Source organism: Phoxinus phoxinus (genome assembly GCF_949152265.1).
Source record: "Phoxinus phoxinus genome assembly, chromosome: 2".
Classification (NCBI taxonomy): Eukaryota; Metazoa; Chordata; class Actinopteri; order Cypriniformes; family Leuciscidae; genus Phoxinus; species Phoxinus phoxinus.
Window position 1 is genome coordinate 38,528,161 of NC_136877.1, and position 16,207 is coordinate 38,544,367.

Consider the following 16,207-nt stretch of genomic DNA (forward strand, 5'->3'; position numbering starts at 1 on the left):
AGAGTGAGGTTTACATGCACAGCTCTTACTGGCCTAAGTCTATTACACCTGCATGTGCAGTTGATAAAATGCAGAAAAGAGAGAGGTACTGACGTTGCATCCTCGTCCTCATCAGTTTGCCAGCTGTCGCCAAACTGATGTGAGCTGTCAGATTGGGAGCCATCTGGCTTAGTGAAGTCATTATTAGGGTTTCCATCGTAGTCCCCACACAGGCCACACATCTGGTCATAGTAGGAACTGATAAAATGAGAGAGTGGAACAAAGAGAGAGAGATTAATGTAAAGATGTTTGTTTCTCTAGAGACACTTTTTTCTTTTGCAGGATTTACTCAAGTCCTATAACCTTTAACAATCATGAAAATACTTCAAGTCAGAGTTATGTACTGTGTATATATTCCAATGAGGCTGTTTTCAGAGTTTCAGTACCTGGGAACAGAGATCTTGGCGTAATGGTTGCCGTCCCACTTCACCTCCAGGCCGAACGAAGTTGTGAGGATTACATATTGACCAGCAAGAGACAGAGAAATGAGCGGAGATGGCGAATGGGGGAGGGACACCCTGAGTCCATTTACCTGGATGTGTGAAAAAGAGATAAACAATAGAGATGGCTTTAAGACTAATATTATCTTTGACTAGAAGAAATGTGATAATGAACAGATAAGGAACAACCGAAAGAAAATATTTTGGATAAGAGGAGTGTCTCAAAACTATTGTCTTTATTTACTTAATGCCATAATCTAAGAGAGACTAAATCATATTTTAGCTGTCTCAATTCTTCATCTCAAGATTACAGAATGACTTCAGTGGTAGTTTAATGATGGCAGCTGCTGTGGATACTGACCAGAGTTCTCTTGTTTTTCATCATTGTCACAGTGACACCATCAACAGTCACGTACAGTTTCCTCAGGTAAGAAACACCAGAAATTCCTCTCTCTTCATTCTTACCCTCTATGGAGAACCAGGGGCCTGCAGACCCAGGAGAGAGGAGAGTAAAGTTATTTTAAATTAATTTAAACTTAATTTTTAAGTTAATTTAGGGGACATTTAATGTACATTGAATCAACATTAAGAATGTCAGGATGTTTTGTTACTCCATAACTCCATAACCCCTACTGATGACCAAAGCATTGTAATGTCACTGCTGATTGTGGATGGTTTTCACATGGTTTTGGCCATTGCTTACCAGTGTTGTTTTTACAGGTGCGGGCCAGAGTGTAGGTGCAAGTGCCCATGAAGCTGTAGAATTTGCCATCAAAGGTGTTATAATGAGGGTCACCAGAGATAATACAGTCTTGAGATCCTGGAGGATTGTGAAAAGATTAAGTATTTTTAAATACATCAACCATCTTTTAAGTGCTAAAGTTTGCATAAAGTGCAATAGTATATTGCTGGACCTAGTTTGTAAACATTGAAAAGTTTGTGATGTTATAATCTGTTTGCATGTAATTGTCTTGTCTTGGTTTTGGTTCATGTCAGTCATGTTTCATCATGTCTTTGTCATGTGATTCCCTGTTAGTCATGTGATCCTGCCATGTGTTCCCTTGTCTGCTGTGTCATGTTGTCATTGGTTCATTGTTCACTCACAGGTGTCCCTTGTCTAGTCATTAGTCCTTCTGTATTTAAGCCCTCATGTTTTCCATGTGTCTTGGTAAAGTAATGTTTCACTGTAACCTCTATGGGAAAGGTCCTGTTATGCCATGCCTTTGTTTTATGTTTGATCACAGTCTGTAAATAAACTGCACTTGAGTTCTCTACAAACTTGCCTTCAGTGGACTATACATTACAGTAATACAACATCCTATCCTACTACCATGGTATGCTATTATATAAAGTAAGTTCACACACATAGTCAAGCTACAGTGTCCATTTATCTAGCCAAATATACATGATACAATGCAGAATCAAATATTAAGAAAGATTAATTACAAACAGCATCTGTCTTTCAGAGTTAAAGCAAGCCAAGACCAGTTGTTGTCTTAATAATGCATATACATGCCAGACAAAGCTGAGCTATAATTACATCTAAATTTGTTAGCTCAACATTGAAAAACTGGAGTAGTACGGATGGATGGGTGAAAAGTGAATGGAAATGCAATACTGAGTTTACCCAACTATGGTACTCACCTTCTGGGTAACACCCAATTACGCCATCCTGTACTCCACATTGTTCCATTGGTGGACAGTCAGCAGCACCACAGGTAACGGACGGGGGGTTACACTTACACAGTAGATCACAGTCCTTGGTGTAGAACTCTTCACCTGGCTAAATCCATGCAGAGAAGAAATATGTTAGTTTGATGAAAAGTACTACTTGATTGACTGTAACAAACCATCACTGTCCTAAATGATTCCACATAAAGTTTCCTCACCTGATAATAATTTCCATTATGTGTGCAGCCACATGTGTCTTCTTTCACGCACTGGCCAGCACTGAGGGTGTATCCAGGGTCACAAACACATCCTTCAGAACAAGGCCCAGTGCACTGATTTGGTGGAATTGGGTTACAGGAAGGTTGGCAAATTGGGGCGCATGATTCAAAATGACTGTTGGGTGGGCATTTCAGAGCTGGAGAGGAAGAATGTGTATTAGTGCTAGTCATAAACTTCACTCTATCTGACAGTATGAGAAATAGTACAAGCCATTGATGTCAGCAGTTTTTGTTAGAGTTTGTGGTTGAGGAATATGTATTTTTCAGACATACGACAGAAGGTGCTGTTTCTCCAGGGTCCAATTGTGACGCCACGGTCCTGACATTCGTTGACGTACGACTCTATTGCTTCGCACAATGCAGAATGAGCTCCATCCAGCTCACACACATCAAACAAACAGTCTTGGAAGAAACCCTATAAACACAGGGTTAAGATCTGTAAGTATCTTTTATATGGTTAAAATTACACACTAAAGCATTTCAAATAATCTTATTTGACTTCACTCACATTTGGGTTGACTTTTGGATGGCAAGCAGCAAATGGGCCATTGGTGTCCAATATGAGACCACAGTAAGCAGGCCCTTCATACAACTCCTGCTCAGCATCTGTACATCCTGGGGTTGGGTTGACCTCTGGCTTGTTACACCTGAAAGGCAGAATCAAAGTTAAGTCATCTATGATATGAATTAATAGATAACATACTGTAGATGAGTCTTTTAGAACTAACAGTATGTGCATTGCATACGAACTTACTCAGGGTCTGTGTTCCAGCTGTGGCCAAAGTCATTGGGGTTTTGGACCAGTTCACCAGTCGGGGTTTGGAAGTCATCCTTAGGTTCTCCATTGTAGTCCCCACACAGTCCACAAAGTTTGTCCTCATAGCTGTAAAATGATCACAAGCATGTAGAAACATTTAAATGTGGATCAAGTTGTAATAGTTATTAAAAATACTTTTATAAGAACCAAACTCACTCCTTGATAACTTTGATGTCCATAAAATGGTTTCCATCGTAACGTACAGTTACTCCAAAATTCAAGACCACTGTGTAGTGCTTGCCAGACATAAAAATGTCAACACCACTGACAGGACTCAGAGGAATGTTCACTTTGGTACCATTGACCTGAGAAAAGTCAGAAAACATAACTGTCCATTTGAATGTGCCTCTAAATAAGATGTCTACAGTATATGTACATTAGTAGTAATATTGAAATGAATGTTCTTTTCTCTGACCTGCACAGTTCCTCCTTTCAGAATGGACACTATCACTCCCAACGCATGGACATGAACTGCTTTTACATAGCTGATATAAGGATTGTTGAAGCGATTCTCATTGTCTGTGTATACAGCAAAGTGAGGCACATCTGTGCTGTTACAAGGTTCAGACATCAGGTAAGAACAGTTTCCCATGAAGTCGTAGCGCCTCTTATCAAAGGTGGTGTAATGGGGGTCACCAGTAGCAGAACAGGTGGAAGTTCCTGTGAGTGAAAAAATATGTTGATGTCAAATAAATAAATTAAAAAAACATTTTTTTTAATAGTTTAAGGGAATATTGTTGTTGTTGTTTTGTACATTACCTTTAAGGTAGCAGCCGTGCACTCCACCAACCTCCCGACATTCTTCTGTCACAGAGTCACAGGTGTTGTCCACACAGTCGAAAGTGTAGTTGCCAGCACAGCGACACAACTTGGAACAGCCATCTCCAAAAATGATCTCACCAGGCTGAGTGTAAATACAGAACAAGTTTAGAACAAAGGCTTAGGTCCCAGAAATGGATAAAAATGCAGCCTCACATCAACGACAACTCTTGTACCTCAAAGTAATTGTTTTCTTCATCCAGGCACCCACACTGCTCAATAGCAACACAGCGTCGACCACGGAACACAAATCCTGGTTTACAGAAGCAGCCGCTGATGCAAGAACCAGAGCAGTTGGTGGAGGGTTCTGCGCAGGTAGGGATACAGGCTGGGCCGCAATCAATGTATTCAGAGTCTGGAGGGCAGTTCACTGTTGGAACACATAAAGAGTTGTTTAGCTAAACAAATGTTGTAATTTCTTGATAGACTTTTATAAGGAAAATAGAACAAGTTTAACTTACCTGGTGGTGTTGGTTTTGGAGTAGTTGGCTTAGGTGTAGTTGGTTTAGGAGTTGATGGACCTGGTGTTGTTGGTTTAGGTGTAGTGGGTTGGGGTGTAGTTGGTTTAGGAGTTGATGGACCCTGTGTTGTTGGTTTAGGTGTAGTGGGTTGGGGTGTTGATGGTTTAGGAGTTGATGGACCCTTTGTTGTTGGTTTAGGTGTAGTGGGTTGGGGTGTTGATGGTTTAGGAGTTGATGGACCTGGTGTTGTTGGTTTAGGTGTAGTGGGTTGGGGTGTAGTTGGTTTAGGAGTTGATGGACCTGGTGTTGTTGGTTTAGGTGTAGTGGGTTGGGGTGTAGTTGGTTTAGGAGTTGATGGACCTGGTGTTGTTGGTTTAGGTGTAGTGGGTTGGGGTGTTGATGGTTTAGGAGTTGATGGACCTGGTGTTGTTGGTTTAGGTGTAGTGGGTTGGGGTGTAGTTGGTTTAGGAGTTGATGGACCTGGTGTTGTTGGTTTAGGTGTAGTGGGTTGGGGTGTTGATGGTTTAGGAGTTGATGGACCTAGTGTTGTTGGTTTAGGTGTAGTGGGTTGGGGTGTTGATGGTTTAGGAGTTGATGGACCTGGTGTTGTTGGTTTAGGTGTAGTGGGTTGGGGTGTTGATGGTTTAGGAGTTGATGGACCTAGTGTTGTTGGTTTAGGTGTAGTGGGTTGGGGTGTAGATTTAGGAGTTGATGGACCTGGTGTTGTTGGTTTAGGTGTAGTGGGTTGCGGTGGGGATGGCTTAGGTGTTGTTGGAGATGCTATAATCAAGCAAGAAAACAAATTAATAGACTGGTGCTTTCCTCATACATTTTTATTTTATTTTGTGATAATCGCTATGTATAGCCTTAAATTTGACAGTCTGCCACCTACCTGTACAAGTGGTAATGCAGACACTATCAACTGCAATATCTGTCTTGTCTGTTTCACCATAAACACCAACAATTACAAACTGAAATAAAACATGTAAATTACAATGTAAACACATGCATCTTTGGCAATATATATTCTTTAACAATATATAAAGAAGCTCTGTCACAAAGAATAAAACTGACCTGCACTGTACCAGCTGTGCCAATGTAGCGAACACTTGCAGGCTTCCAGCTTTGACCTTGATCCCCTTTGAGGCTGAAAATAGGGGCTCCAAGTGCCCCACCTAAAACAAAATAATAATAAATAAATCTGAGGAGATAATATCTCAGTAATTAATCTTCACACAAAAAAATCAGAAACCATTGTTCATTAAGTTTTTAAAACTTGATTCATTGCTTTAATATGTGCATATGATCCTCATGATATTGTAATATAATTGTCCTTTGAACTTAAAGATGTTTAAATAAACTCTTAATCTCTTACTTTATAGAATGACTCTTACCAGTGGTGACTGCATGGACATTAAGTTCCATGTTGGCAGCAGTGCCATACATGTAGTAATGAAAGTCAAGCTGCAGGCAACCAGAGGCTGAGGTAGAGGGACTCCAGAGCTGACCGGATTCTCCTTCAATGATATAGCTGGAGTCCAATAACAAGTATGACCCGACTGGATTGGAAAGAAACAGTTTGAGAAAATAGGCATGTTGAAAGGGCTGAAAGATGTCCTTAAAATCATTGTTGTCTTGATTAAAGTCACAGGGTGGAATGTTGGACTCACATCCTGGTTTGGAGAAATCATCATCAGGGCCAGTGCCTGGTGTCTCTGTCTGTCCATTCCAAGGCTCCCAACCAAAGATATCTTCATTTGATACCTCATTCATCCAGCCACAATAGTCTTTATCATCAAAATCACAGCCAGCTATACAGCCTGTATAAAACAAATGAATGCATTTTTTATTATTATTTAGTAATATGAAATGTGTATCTTTGTAACCTGCAATAAGGGTAGAATAAAGTACCAGCACAGGCTCCCTCGTTGATGACAATGTTATCCAGGGCAGTGTCACATGATGAAGAGGACCCACGCATTGCTTGAAAAACAATCTAGAAGAGAACAACTACATTAAAGCAGGCTGAAAGGGAATTATCTGTCATGCTGTGGGAGTATTCTGTCAATTAAAGCTTTAACAGTGTCTAACTTCTTTTTATAACTGATGATGAAGATAAAGACAATATACATTAGACAATCTGTAATGCATAAGCCTTGTAGCCACAAACACTGTGACCACACTGAAATTCAACAGCTAAAATCTTCTACAAGGTTTGGTCAGGTATGGCAGGACGACACCCATGTGTATTTCATTTAAAAATGCTTCTTAGAGCCTTTGAATAATTCTAGAGCCTTACATGAACACTTGAATTAGCACTAATAGCAATCTTTTGCTGTTTTTAAGCAGACCCACGTACCTGAGTCTGCCCGGCTGGTATGGGAACTGTGACAGAGGCTCCAAGCCATGACGGGCTCTGAATCCCAGTTTTTTGCCACAGTAGTTCCACAGAGCCAGAACTTCTGGCCAGCACAGTCAGAGTGTTACTGTCATCAGTGCCATACATGTAGTAGTAGAACTGTACACAGATCTCAGCAGGTCCATTACTAATTACTGGGCTGAGGAGGCGTACTTTCTGTCCATTTATGCTGTTGTCAGCCTCATGATATATGTAATAGCCAGCTATGGGGGAAAAGGGTTCAATTTAACAATGAATGAGAGCAAAGAACCGTAACAAAAAGTGCTTTACTATTTCATAGGTGTTACCTGACAAAACATATTTAATTAATTAGTGTAACATAATTAGAGCACTGTAATTTTGTAAACATTTGTGGTTGCAGTAATTTTAGTATTTTTCAGTATTCATCAGTGACTGATCATTGGATTATTGTTTGTTGGTTTGGCGCTCATACTCACAGCCATCCGGATAGTCTCCATTGGGTCCTGTTCCTTGAGTTGGGGTGGGTCCAGTATGGCGTGTCCAATCACCGTTATCTGTGGTGTCTTGTTGGAAGTTGCAGAGAGGTTGTTCATTTTTGTTGAAGTCACAGGAGGCCAACACTACTTAAAAGATAGAAAAACATGACATTTCAGTTTTCAGTGGTAAAAGTTGTCTAAAATTGACTTCAAGTGGAATTCTAGTTCATTTAAAATGATTTAAGGATATGGTGTTAAGTCCTAAAATGAGGAATGAGTCATGCTAATCTTTTTTTGTATTGTTTTTCAGTTGTACAATGCCATACATGTTATTTATGTTCATAATGTGTTGGTAATGGACATGGACCTTAGATAAGCTTTATGGAGGCCTACCATACTCCACCCATTTACAACCAGTTCTCAAGTCATTTTGTAAGCACATGTGTCCTTGCTTGATTGCAAGTGTGAACATTTTGTGCGTTTTTTTTTTTTATGTGACAGAACAAATTAAAGTCAGGAAATTTTGCAATAGCACTAATTGTCTGGTTAATCACTGCTTTTTAACATTTTATAAGATGATTTACTTACCAGCATCTCTATCTGTCACGTCATATCTATAAAAACATGAAATAATGGAGTCTGAGTTAACTAATACCAGAAAAAGACAAAAGAGCAGTCTATTTTTTTAAATATTAATGTTAAATATTAGATTAACTGGATAATCATTTAAGAATTTCTTATACACAGGCAGAAAAGTAGTGTAATTCAGTTACATAATAGTAGTCATCACCTTAACATTTATCATTTGTTGACATCATTTTGAATTATGATAATGTATAAAATCAAAGTTGCTTAAATGAGATGGTAAATAAATAAAATAATAGTGTAATTCAGTTACATAATAGTAGTCATCGCCTTAACATTTATCATCTGTTCCCATCATTATGAATTATGATTAATGTCTAAAATCAAAGTTGCTTTTTAAATTAGATGGTAAATGCTTAATTACATTTAAACGAAGACTGTAAGAAAGTGGCAATAAATGCCTTGGCAACGCATTAATGTTGTGTACAAAATTAAGAAATAGCGAAACTCTGATATTGTTATCGAGCATTTCCCCGTAGAATTTTGGGGGTCTTTGCCTGTTTTCCTAATTTAATTGTTAGAAATGTGTTGCTCTATTTAAATATTAACAAGTATTGGATAAATCATGTTCATTGTAGGCCTATAGACATTAAAATTTAGAATATGCATGTATTTGTATGTATACGTATACTATTTCCGCCAGACCATACAATAATCATCTTTTACTGAATCTATACTTAAAACCAAAATTAGGTTTAAATTCACATTACTGCTGAAACATTATACCAAATTACTGAATAATTATGAGAATCTCACCTATTCTCGTTGTTGTCTATGGTAAAGCAACCTGTTATCCATATTACTACTAGTATTAACTCCAGATGTCCCATGTCTGGATTAATGGATGGTGTTAGGTTCACAAATACAGAACCGAGAAAGATCTGTGAGTTTATAAACGGTCGGTTGATGTAGGGTCGGTGGGGCAGGGCATGAGAAGGTGTGTATCAGTTTTTATCACTTTCATGAATATTATTTTACATAGCTCATTGCAAAACCAGTTTAGTGAATCAGTAACTGTTTGTGATAGGACCAGGGTGTGTTCCCCGTTTTCTTAGGTGTTGTGGGTGGAAACGTTTATCAGAAGATGCAGTGAATTTCAGCTCATATAGTACATAGAACTTTGAATTGAACTGTCAAAGCAGGAATCCCCCATGTGGTTTATCACCATTTTTTACGATGTTTTTTTTACTATTCTAAGCAATGTAGTTTAAAGAATGCTTTATGCCAAAAGGATATATAAGGAGAAATGTCTTAAATAATTGAATAATGCTTTCATGTTTAAGGGGTTATTTCAACATTTTAACAAGCTGTTTAATTGATGGAATAAAACTTACCCCTAAAAGGTTCTATATATGAATGAAACATTTGGATTTTCCAAATCCAATATATTGAAAATATAGGATAAAAAAAAAGTTTAAATTGTATTTTTATAGAAATACATGTGTATAAATTGCATGTGTAGAAAGCTTAATTATTGTCACGTCGGTTGTAGCTGAGAGTTGTGAGGCTGGATCTAATCGCAGCAGTCACATTATTTATCAACACGAACAAAATAACAAACATGCAGGAGTAACCTTATACTGTCTATGGGAGTAACACAACCAACTTAACATAGATGAGAATGGACAAAGAAACAACAAAAATTAAGGCTATAAATAATAGACTCAGTGAAGGGAGAAAACAAGGAACAGATGGGATTAATCAATAAATAAATTAATTCAGACGATTATTGTCACGACCCACACACGAGGGAAACAGGGATAGATCCAAAAGCAGTAGTTTAATGGGGTAATCCGTAAATCGTCATCCAGTCCATGCAAGGGTCAAAATCCAAATAGCAATCCAAAACAAGAACAAGACAAGAAACAGGCAACCGAAGTGGTGTGATATACAATACAAGGACTCCGTGACACATACTAAAACAGACAGGGTTATATACACAGGGAAATGACAATGCTAATGGGGAATTGGCTGAGTGCAATGATTAGTGACAAGGGACAGCTGAGTGCAATGAAGAACAAGGATCGTGGGGAATGTAGTTCAGAATGTGACAAACACCGTGGGGAAGGAGGACATCTAGTGGTGACCCAGGGAACTCAAACCAGACACTGTGACATAACCCCCCCTCTACGGAGCGGCTACCAGACGCTCCAAGACCCACAAAAAACAAACAAAGAGTCCAGGCAGGAGGTGGAATGGTGGAGGATCAGGGGGAGGGATGGAGGGCCAGGACCATGAAGGGGAACAGGAACAGGGGATGACAACTTAACCGGCGGCCGTGGCGAAGCAGACAGTCCATCGGGCGGCCAGGGCGGGGACGACAGTCCATCTGGAGGCCAGGGCGGGGACGACAGTCCATCTGGCGGCCAGGGCGGAGACGACAGTCCATCTGGCGGCCAGGGCGGAGACGACAGTCCATCTGGCGGCCAGGGCGGAGACGACAGTCCATCTGGCGGCCAGGGCGGAGACGACAGTCCATCTGGCGGCCAGGGCGGAGACGACAGTCCATCTGGCGGCCAGGGCGGAGACGACCCCTCGGGCGGCCAGGGCGGTGAAGACCCCTCGGGCGGCCACGGCGGTGAAGACCCCTCGGGCGGCCACGGCGGTGAAGACCAAGGCGGGACAGGGACAGACCCTGGCTCGGGAACAGCAACAGACACCACCGGCTCAGGAACTGCAACAGACACCACCGGCTCAGGAACTGCAACAGACACCACCGGCTCAGGAACTGCAACAGACACCACCGGCTCAGGAACTGCAACAGACACCACCGGCTCAGGAACTGCAACAGACACCACCGGCTCAGGAACTGCAACAGACACCACCGGCTCAGGAACTGCAACAGACACCACCGGCTCAGGAACTGCAACAGACACCACCGGCTCAGGAACAGTCACGGACACCGGCTGAAGCACAGTGTCCGGGGTTCCAACCAGACTGGAGGCTGCCATCTTGGTGGTGTGTGCAGCCCAGGCACGTAGGACAGCAACCATGTAAAAGGTGAAGACTGCCCTCTTGGCCGTGGCAGGACTGACGGGAACAGCCTCCGGCACAGGAACCGTCTCTGCATCGGCAGACGTGACGTGGACAGTCTCTGGAACGGTAGACGTGACGTGGACAGTCTCTGGAACGGCAGACGTGACGTGGACAGTCTCTGGAACGGCAGACGTGACGTGGACAGTCTCTGGAACGGCAGACGTGACGTGAAGCTCAGGCTCGGCAGACGTGACGTGAAGCTCAGGCTCGGCAGGGGTGCTGTGTCTCCTCCAAGCACGCAGTACTGCTACTGCATAAAAAAGGAAGACCGCCTTCTTTGCCGTGGCAGGACTGATGGTGGGCGGCTCCGAGACAATCTCAGGGATGACAGCGGGCTGCTCGGAGGGGACGGCCTCCGGGACGAAAGCGGGCTGGTCGGAGGGGACGGCCTCCGGGACGACAGCGGGCAGCTCGGAGGGGACGGCCTCCGGGACGACAGCGGGCTGCTCAGAGGGGACGTCCTCCGGGACGACAGCGGGCTGCTCAGAGGGGACGTCCTCCGGGACGACAGCGGGCTGCTCAGAGGGGACGTCCTCCGGGACGACAGCGGGCTGCTCAGAGGGGACGTCGTGGACAGCGGGCTGCTCAGAGGGAACGGCCTCCGGGCCATTGGGGAGGCAGGAAGTCTTCCTCCTCCGCCGTTTTCGATGGCGAGATGCAGGCTCTGGGCTGGAAACCACTGGTCCAGAGTCGAAGAGTGGCCGAAGCGGGGAATGGTATCGGGGTCCATCTCGACCACCTCCTCCCCTGCGGCCTCCACGGGTTCCACGAAACCTGGCCAGACGGGTTCCCTCAAAAGAACCTCTCTGGGAAATGGTGTTGGCTGACCAGGCCTCTGTGGAACCAGCGGAAAAGGGCTCAGTGGAAGCGACCGCCATGGTCTCCTCAGTCGTCCCAGCCCACAGCGCGAAGCATTCGAACAGCGTCATCCGAAGTTCTGACTCCCCAGATGACGGTTCTCGCCTCTGCGGTCTCTTCTCCCTCTTCATAGCGGGGGGAAGGATACGGGAACCCATACTGCTGGATCCTTTAGTGACGGAGTCCTTCTGTCACGACCCACACACGAGGGAAACAGGGATAGATCCAAAAGCAGTAGTTTAATGGGGTAATCCGTAAATCGTCATCCAGTCCATGCAAGGGTCAAAATCCAAATAGCAATCCAAAACAAGAACAAGACAAGAAACAGGCAACCGAAGTGGTGTGATATACAATACAAGGACTCCGTGACACATACTAAAACAGACAGGGTTATATACACAGGGAAATGACAATGCTAATGGGGAATTGGCTGAGTGCAATGATTAGTGACAAGGGACAGCTGAGTGCAATGAAGAACAAGGATCGTGGGGAATGTAGTTCAGAATGTGACAAACACCGTGGGGAAGGAGGACATCTAGTGGTGACCCAGGGAACTCAAACCAGACACTGTGACAATTATTCATATCTTCTGGTGAGACCATAGACAGGATAAGGGGTGAGACACAGGAATTCATTCGGTGCACGACACTCACAGTGCATTGTGGGTATTCTCTAGCCATTAACCTGATTTACACTCGTTATTGCTGTGCATAATGGGATTGAATGAGTGCACTCAATAACGTCCACTGTGATTTTGGACATCACTACGAATGGCTGTCCTCTCAATTATAGTGCCCCGTTCAAGGGGTGCGATTTCACACAGCCCGTGACAACCATAGACAGTATATAAACGGTGACAACAAATGAACAGGGACAAAGGAGATGGGAACTAACTAAGACGCATGCTCATGACGTCACCGTTTTAACAAATTCAACTTTTTGGAGTTTACACTACAATAATAACGCAGTACTTACACGTGTTTAGTTCATTATCCTGTGTATTCAAGTCGCTCAGTTTGTTATGTACCCTTTCTGGTATTGTACCCTTTCTGGTATTGTGCTCTGCATGCTGTTTTGTTATATTTGCTCATATTCAGTGTTGGGTAAGTTACTCTAAAAAAAAAAAAAAAAAAAAAAAAAATTAATTACATCTTCATCAACAGTGTAATTGGATAAGGCTAGGCTACTGGCTACTTATAGACAGGTTTCTTTTATACAAACAATGCTGGATACGCGCGCATTCAAGAGGCAAAACCGCTAACAGGTGTTGGTGTTATGCCGAGTTCTGCATTTTCAGCATCATTAATCCAGTCTTCAGTGTCACATGACCCTTCTAATATTTTAATTTAATAAAACATATTTTTTCAGGATTCTTTGATGACTAGAAAGTTCAAAAGAACAGCATTTATTTGAAATAGAATCTTTTGTAACATTATAAGTGTATTTACTGTAACTTTTGATCAATTTAATTAATTCTTGATGAATAGAAGTATTGATTTCTTACATTTTAAATCCATCTTTTTGGCGGTAAGTGTAGTTTACAGCACAACAGCTCCGTGTCATCTCTGTTTCTACTAGAGTTGAACGCACCACAATGTTGTAAATACCAGTGGGAAGCTCGGGATTTTCTCTAAGCCCCGATCTTTACGAGTTGTGGGCGTGTCACTGAGAAACATGGCGGAATGCCACCATACGGTATTTAGCTTGTCAGGCTTTTCTATTTACAGCGCAGTAAGCTAATTGCCTCCACAGAATATGATAGCATTATAAAATAACAATGTAATATGTAACAATAAAGTTTGCAGTGGCTTCATAAATTAACTAAAAACATAAAAAACCAAAGCACACCTTATGCAAATCTTTGTTCTTCATTTTCTAGAACTAGTTTAAGAACCTCGCTGCATTTTTGTGTAATTAATTAAGAGAAAGTACTCCGCCATTTTACTCAGACGAAAGTGATTTGAACGCACCGGCCGTCGTAAACACGACTTCCCAACTCGTGCGTGCGAACTTCCCAGGAGGACTTGATTAGTGCTGCTACTTCTGCCGCCTAGTTGCGCGCGCTTCTCTGTGATGACGTTGCACAGAAACCCGTTATTAAATATTAACGGTTTGGATCCATATGAAGCGTTCTGTTTTGTTCTGAGCGCCTACACCTCAGAACAGTTCCGAAGCTACAAATCATTGGAGTCGCATGTAAAGTTACAGTTCACCAATGGGTGGGTTCAGGAGCTGCAGATCATAAAGCAGACAAACAGTGGGAACACAGTAATCCGGACAAAGGTAAGCTGTGCTTCACCTAGCTAACTGCTAACGTTAGTTTAGTAACAACCATTCACACATGTAGCTGCTACTTTTAACTATGTGTTTCAAAAGTATAACGTTATAAGTTACACGTATTTGAGCTCTTTTCACGCTGTCTTCCCGTTTTAGTATTTTCCTGTAAAATATCCCGTATTTTAATAGTCTTCGGAACTGTTCTGGGGTGTAACGTTAGGCGCTCACAAAACAAACTAGGTAGCCAAAGATATCGGTTAAGTTAACGTTATGCAAACCGGCGGCAGCAAGTCGTTGTCGGTGCTCCACTCTTTGTTTCCAATTTCATATGGATCCAAACCGTTAATAGTATCGATGTTGTCCACATACCGGTCCCTGGCTTCCTTATTTAGTGTATCACGGTAAATTCCGCATCCTTTTCGGGATTTTAACATCTTTTTTCTTTCTTCCAACTCTGCTTCTTCTACTCGTTCCACTTGCTGTAACGTTATGTTTACATTCGCGAGGCCATCAACATGGCCGCCATGCCAAGTATGACGTCACGACGCCCAAGCAAACTCTCTCTAAAAAGTTGTTTAAAGGTGGGCACCTATTATGCCCCTTTTTACAAGATGTAATATTGGTCTTGGGTGTCCCCAGAATGTATTTGTGAAGTTTCAGCACAAAATACCCTACAGATCATTTATTATAACCATTTGAAAATGGCATTTTTGGGGCCTGTTTTAAAACTGTTTGGTGTGTAAACCACCCTAAATGTAAATGAGCTGCATATCCCCGCCCTGCTTTTGGATGAGGCCGTAACTTAAACATTTCTCATTTGCATACCTATGGCAATAAATAGTCGGTAGATCAGATGGTATTCAATGGTATTCAATTTAATGGTATTCAGCCGTACATGTATGAACCGGAATCAGACCCAGATGATGAAGAGACTTCGGCAGAAGAAACAAACACGAATGAGAATAGACCAGGACGTCTCGGAATGGTTATTTGATACATTTATGTATAGAGTTTTAATCGTCCCCTTTGCAATTATGGATGTGCAACACACACACACACACACACACATACACACGCACGCACACACACACATACACACACACACACACAAATACTGTGATAACATTCGCGCTATTTTTCGAAACTACACACCTGGATACTGTGATAATGTTAGCTAACGTTAAGTACAAACGAAATTACATTTAAAAAACAAAAAAGTGCTGGCCTTTGTATAAACATAGCAATTTTAATGTCTTGTCTTACAGAAAACATACAGTTTTTAAGACAATATCTTTAAAAGTATTTATAAACGTGTGGTTACACACTATACAAAGGTTTAAATTATATCCCAGCAAACACATTTACGTTGTGGCAACGTCTCTGGCACGTTGCATTTCTGCTATGGCAACGTTGCTGTCTACGTGCTCGCAACATTGTAGCAACGTAGAATTGTAAGACGCGACAGGGCTGTAGTAACGCGACATTCAGCAACTGAGAGACGACGTTCTGGCAATTTTTTTATATGCTGATAGATATGCCTATAGATATCCCCCATTCAGCATTTTAGATAATTATATACTTTTTAAATATTGTTTATCCTTCCTATTAATATTAGGCTATCAGTGAATTAGCCTAATTATAATCAACACCTGCAAGTGTACACTTTGAAGAGTAAAAATGACAGAAGGTTTCGTTAATTCAACTTTATTAAAACTGCATATGGTAATCAAATTGCACTTCTAAAAGTCATACATTTGTGAAAAAAGGAAAAAAAACTAAATAAACGAATATACACATTTATTTTAAGAACATTTATTTTATAATAAGAACGAACATGTGTCACAGCGCACAGATGTTACATCTGATGAGACGCAGGAGGAGCCGAGCCAGGAAGCACCCCATAGCGCTCAGAGCCTCCGTGTGCCACTAACCGTTCCCCCAAGTCTTCTGCCCCAAGCAAAGGTGCGAATCAAGTGGCCACAGACCTGTAAGACGGCAGTCTGGAGACAG

At 41.9% G+C, this 16,207-nt stretch overlaps 1 protein-coding gene across 1 annotated transcript in view; it reads right to left on the reverse strand.

Annotated features, from left to right (window-relative positions):
• zanl (zonadhesin, like) overlaps nucleotides 1-8,856 on the reverse strand; it is a gene marked incomplete at its 5' end in the record, with an annotated part of 37,506 nt that extends 28,650 nt beyond the window's left edge. The window contains 23 exons of the mRNA XM_079592507.1: nucleotides 94-237; nucleotides 426-571; nucleotides 841-965; nucleotides 1,183-1,299; nucleotides 2,124-2,262; nucleotides 2,369-2,565; nucleotides 2,702-2,843; nucleotides 2,937-3,075; nucleotides 3,183-3,311; nucleotides 3,402-3,550; nucleotides 3,661-3,905; nucleotides 4,005-4,149; nucleotides 4,241-4,434; nucleotides 4,646-5,305; nucleotides 5,418-5,496; nucleotides 5,600-5,700; nucleotides 5,920-6,084; nucleotides 6,196-6,345; nucleotides 6,437-6,521; nucleotides 6,885-7,147; nucleotides 7,382-7,525; nucleotides 7,970-7,995; nucleotides 8,783-8,856. Of these exons, the coding sequence (XP_079448633.1) occupies nucleotides 94-237; nucleotides 426-571; nucleotides 841-965; nucleotides 1,183-1,299; nucleotides 2,124-2,262; nucleotides 2,369-2,565; nucleotides 2,702-2,843; nucleotides 2,937-3,075; nucleotides 3,183-3,311; nucleotides 3,402-3,550; nucleotides 3,661-3,905; nucleotides 4,005-4,149; nucleotides 4,241-4,434; nucleotides 4,646-5,305; nucleotides 5,418-5,496; nucleotides 5,600-5,700; nucleotides 5,920-6,084; nucleotides 6,196-6,345; nucleotides 6,437-6,521; nucleotides 6,885-7,147; nucleotides 7,382-7,525; nucleotides 7,970-7,995; nucleotides 8,783-8,856 (3,758 nt within the window). The remainder of the gene's footprint in view (nucleotides 1-93; nucleotides 238-425; nucleotides 572-840; nucleotides 966-1,182; nucleotides 1,300-2,123; nucleotides 2,263-2,368; nucleotides 2,566-2,701; nucleotides 2,844-2,936; nucleotides 3,076-3,182; nucleotides 3,312-3,401; nucleotides 3,551-3,660; nucleotides 3,906-4,004; nucleotides 4,150-4,240; nucleotides 4,435-4,645; nucleotides 5,306-5,417; nucleotides 5,497-5,599; nucleotides 5,701-5,919; nucleotides 6,085-6,195; nucleotides 6,346-6,436; nucleotides 6,522-6,884; nucleotides 7,148-7,381; nucleotides 7,526-7,969; nucleotides 7,996-8,782) is intronic.
• Between the last annotated feature and the right edge of the window lie 7,351 nt (nucleotides 8,857-16,207).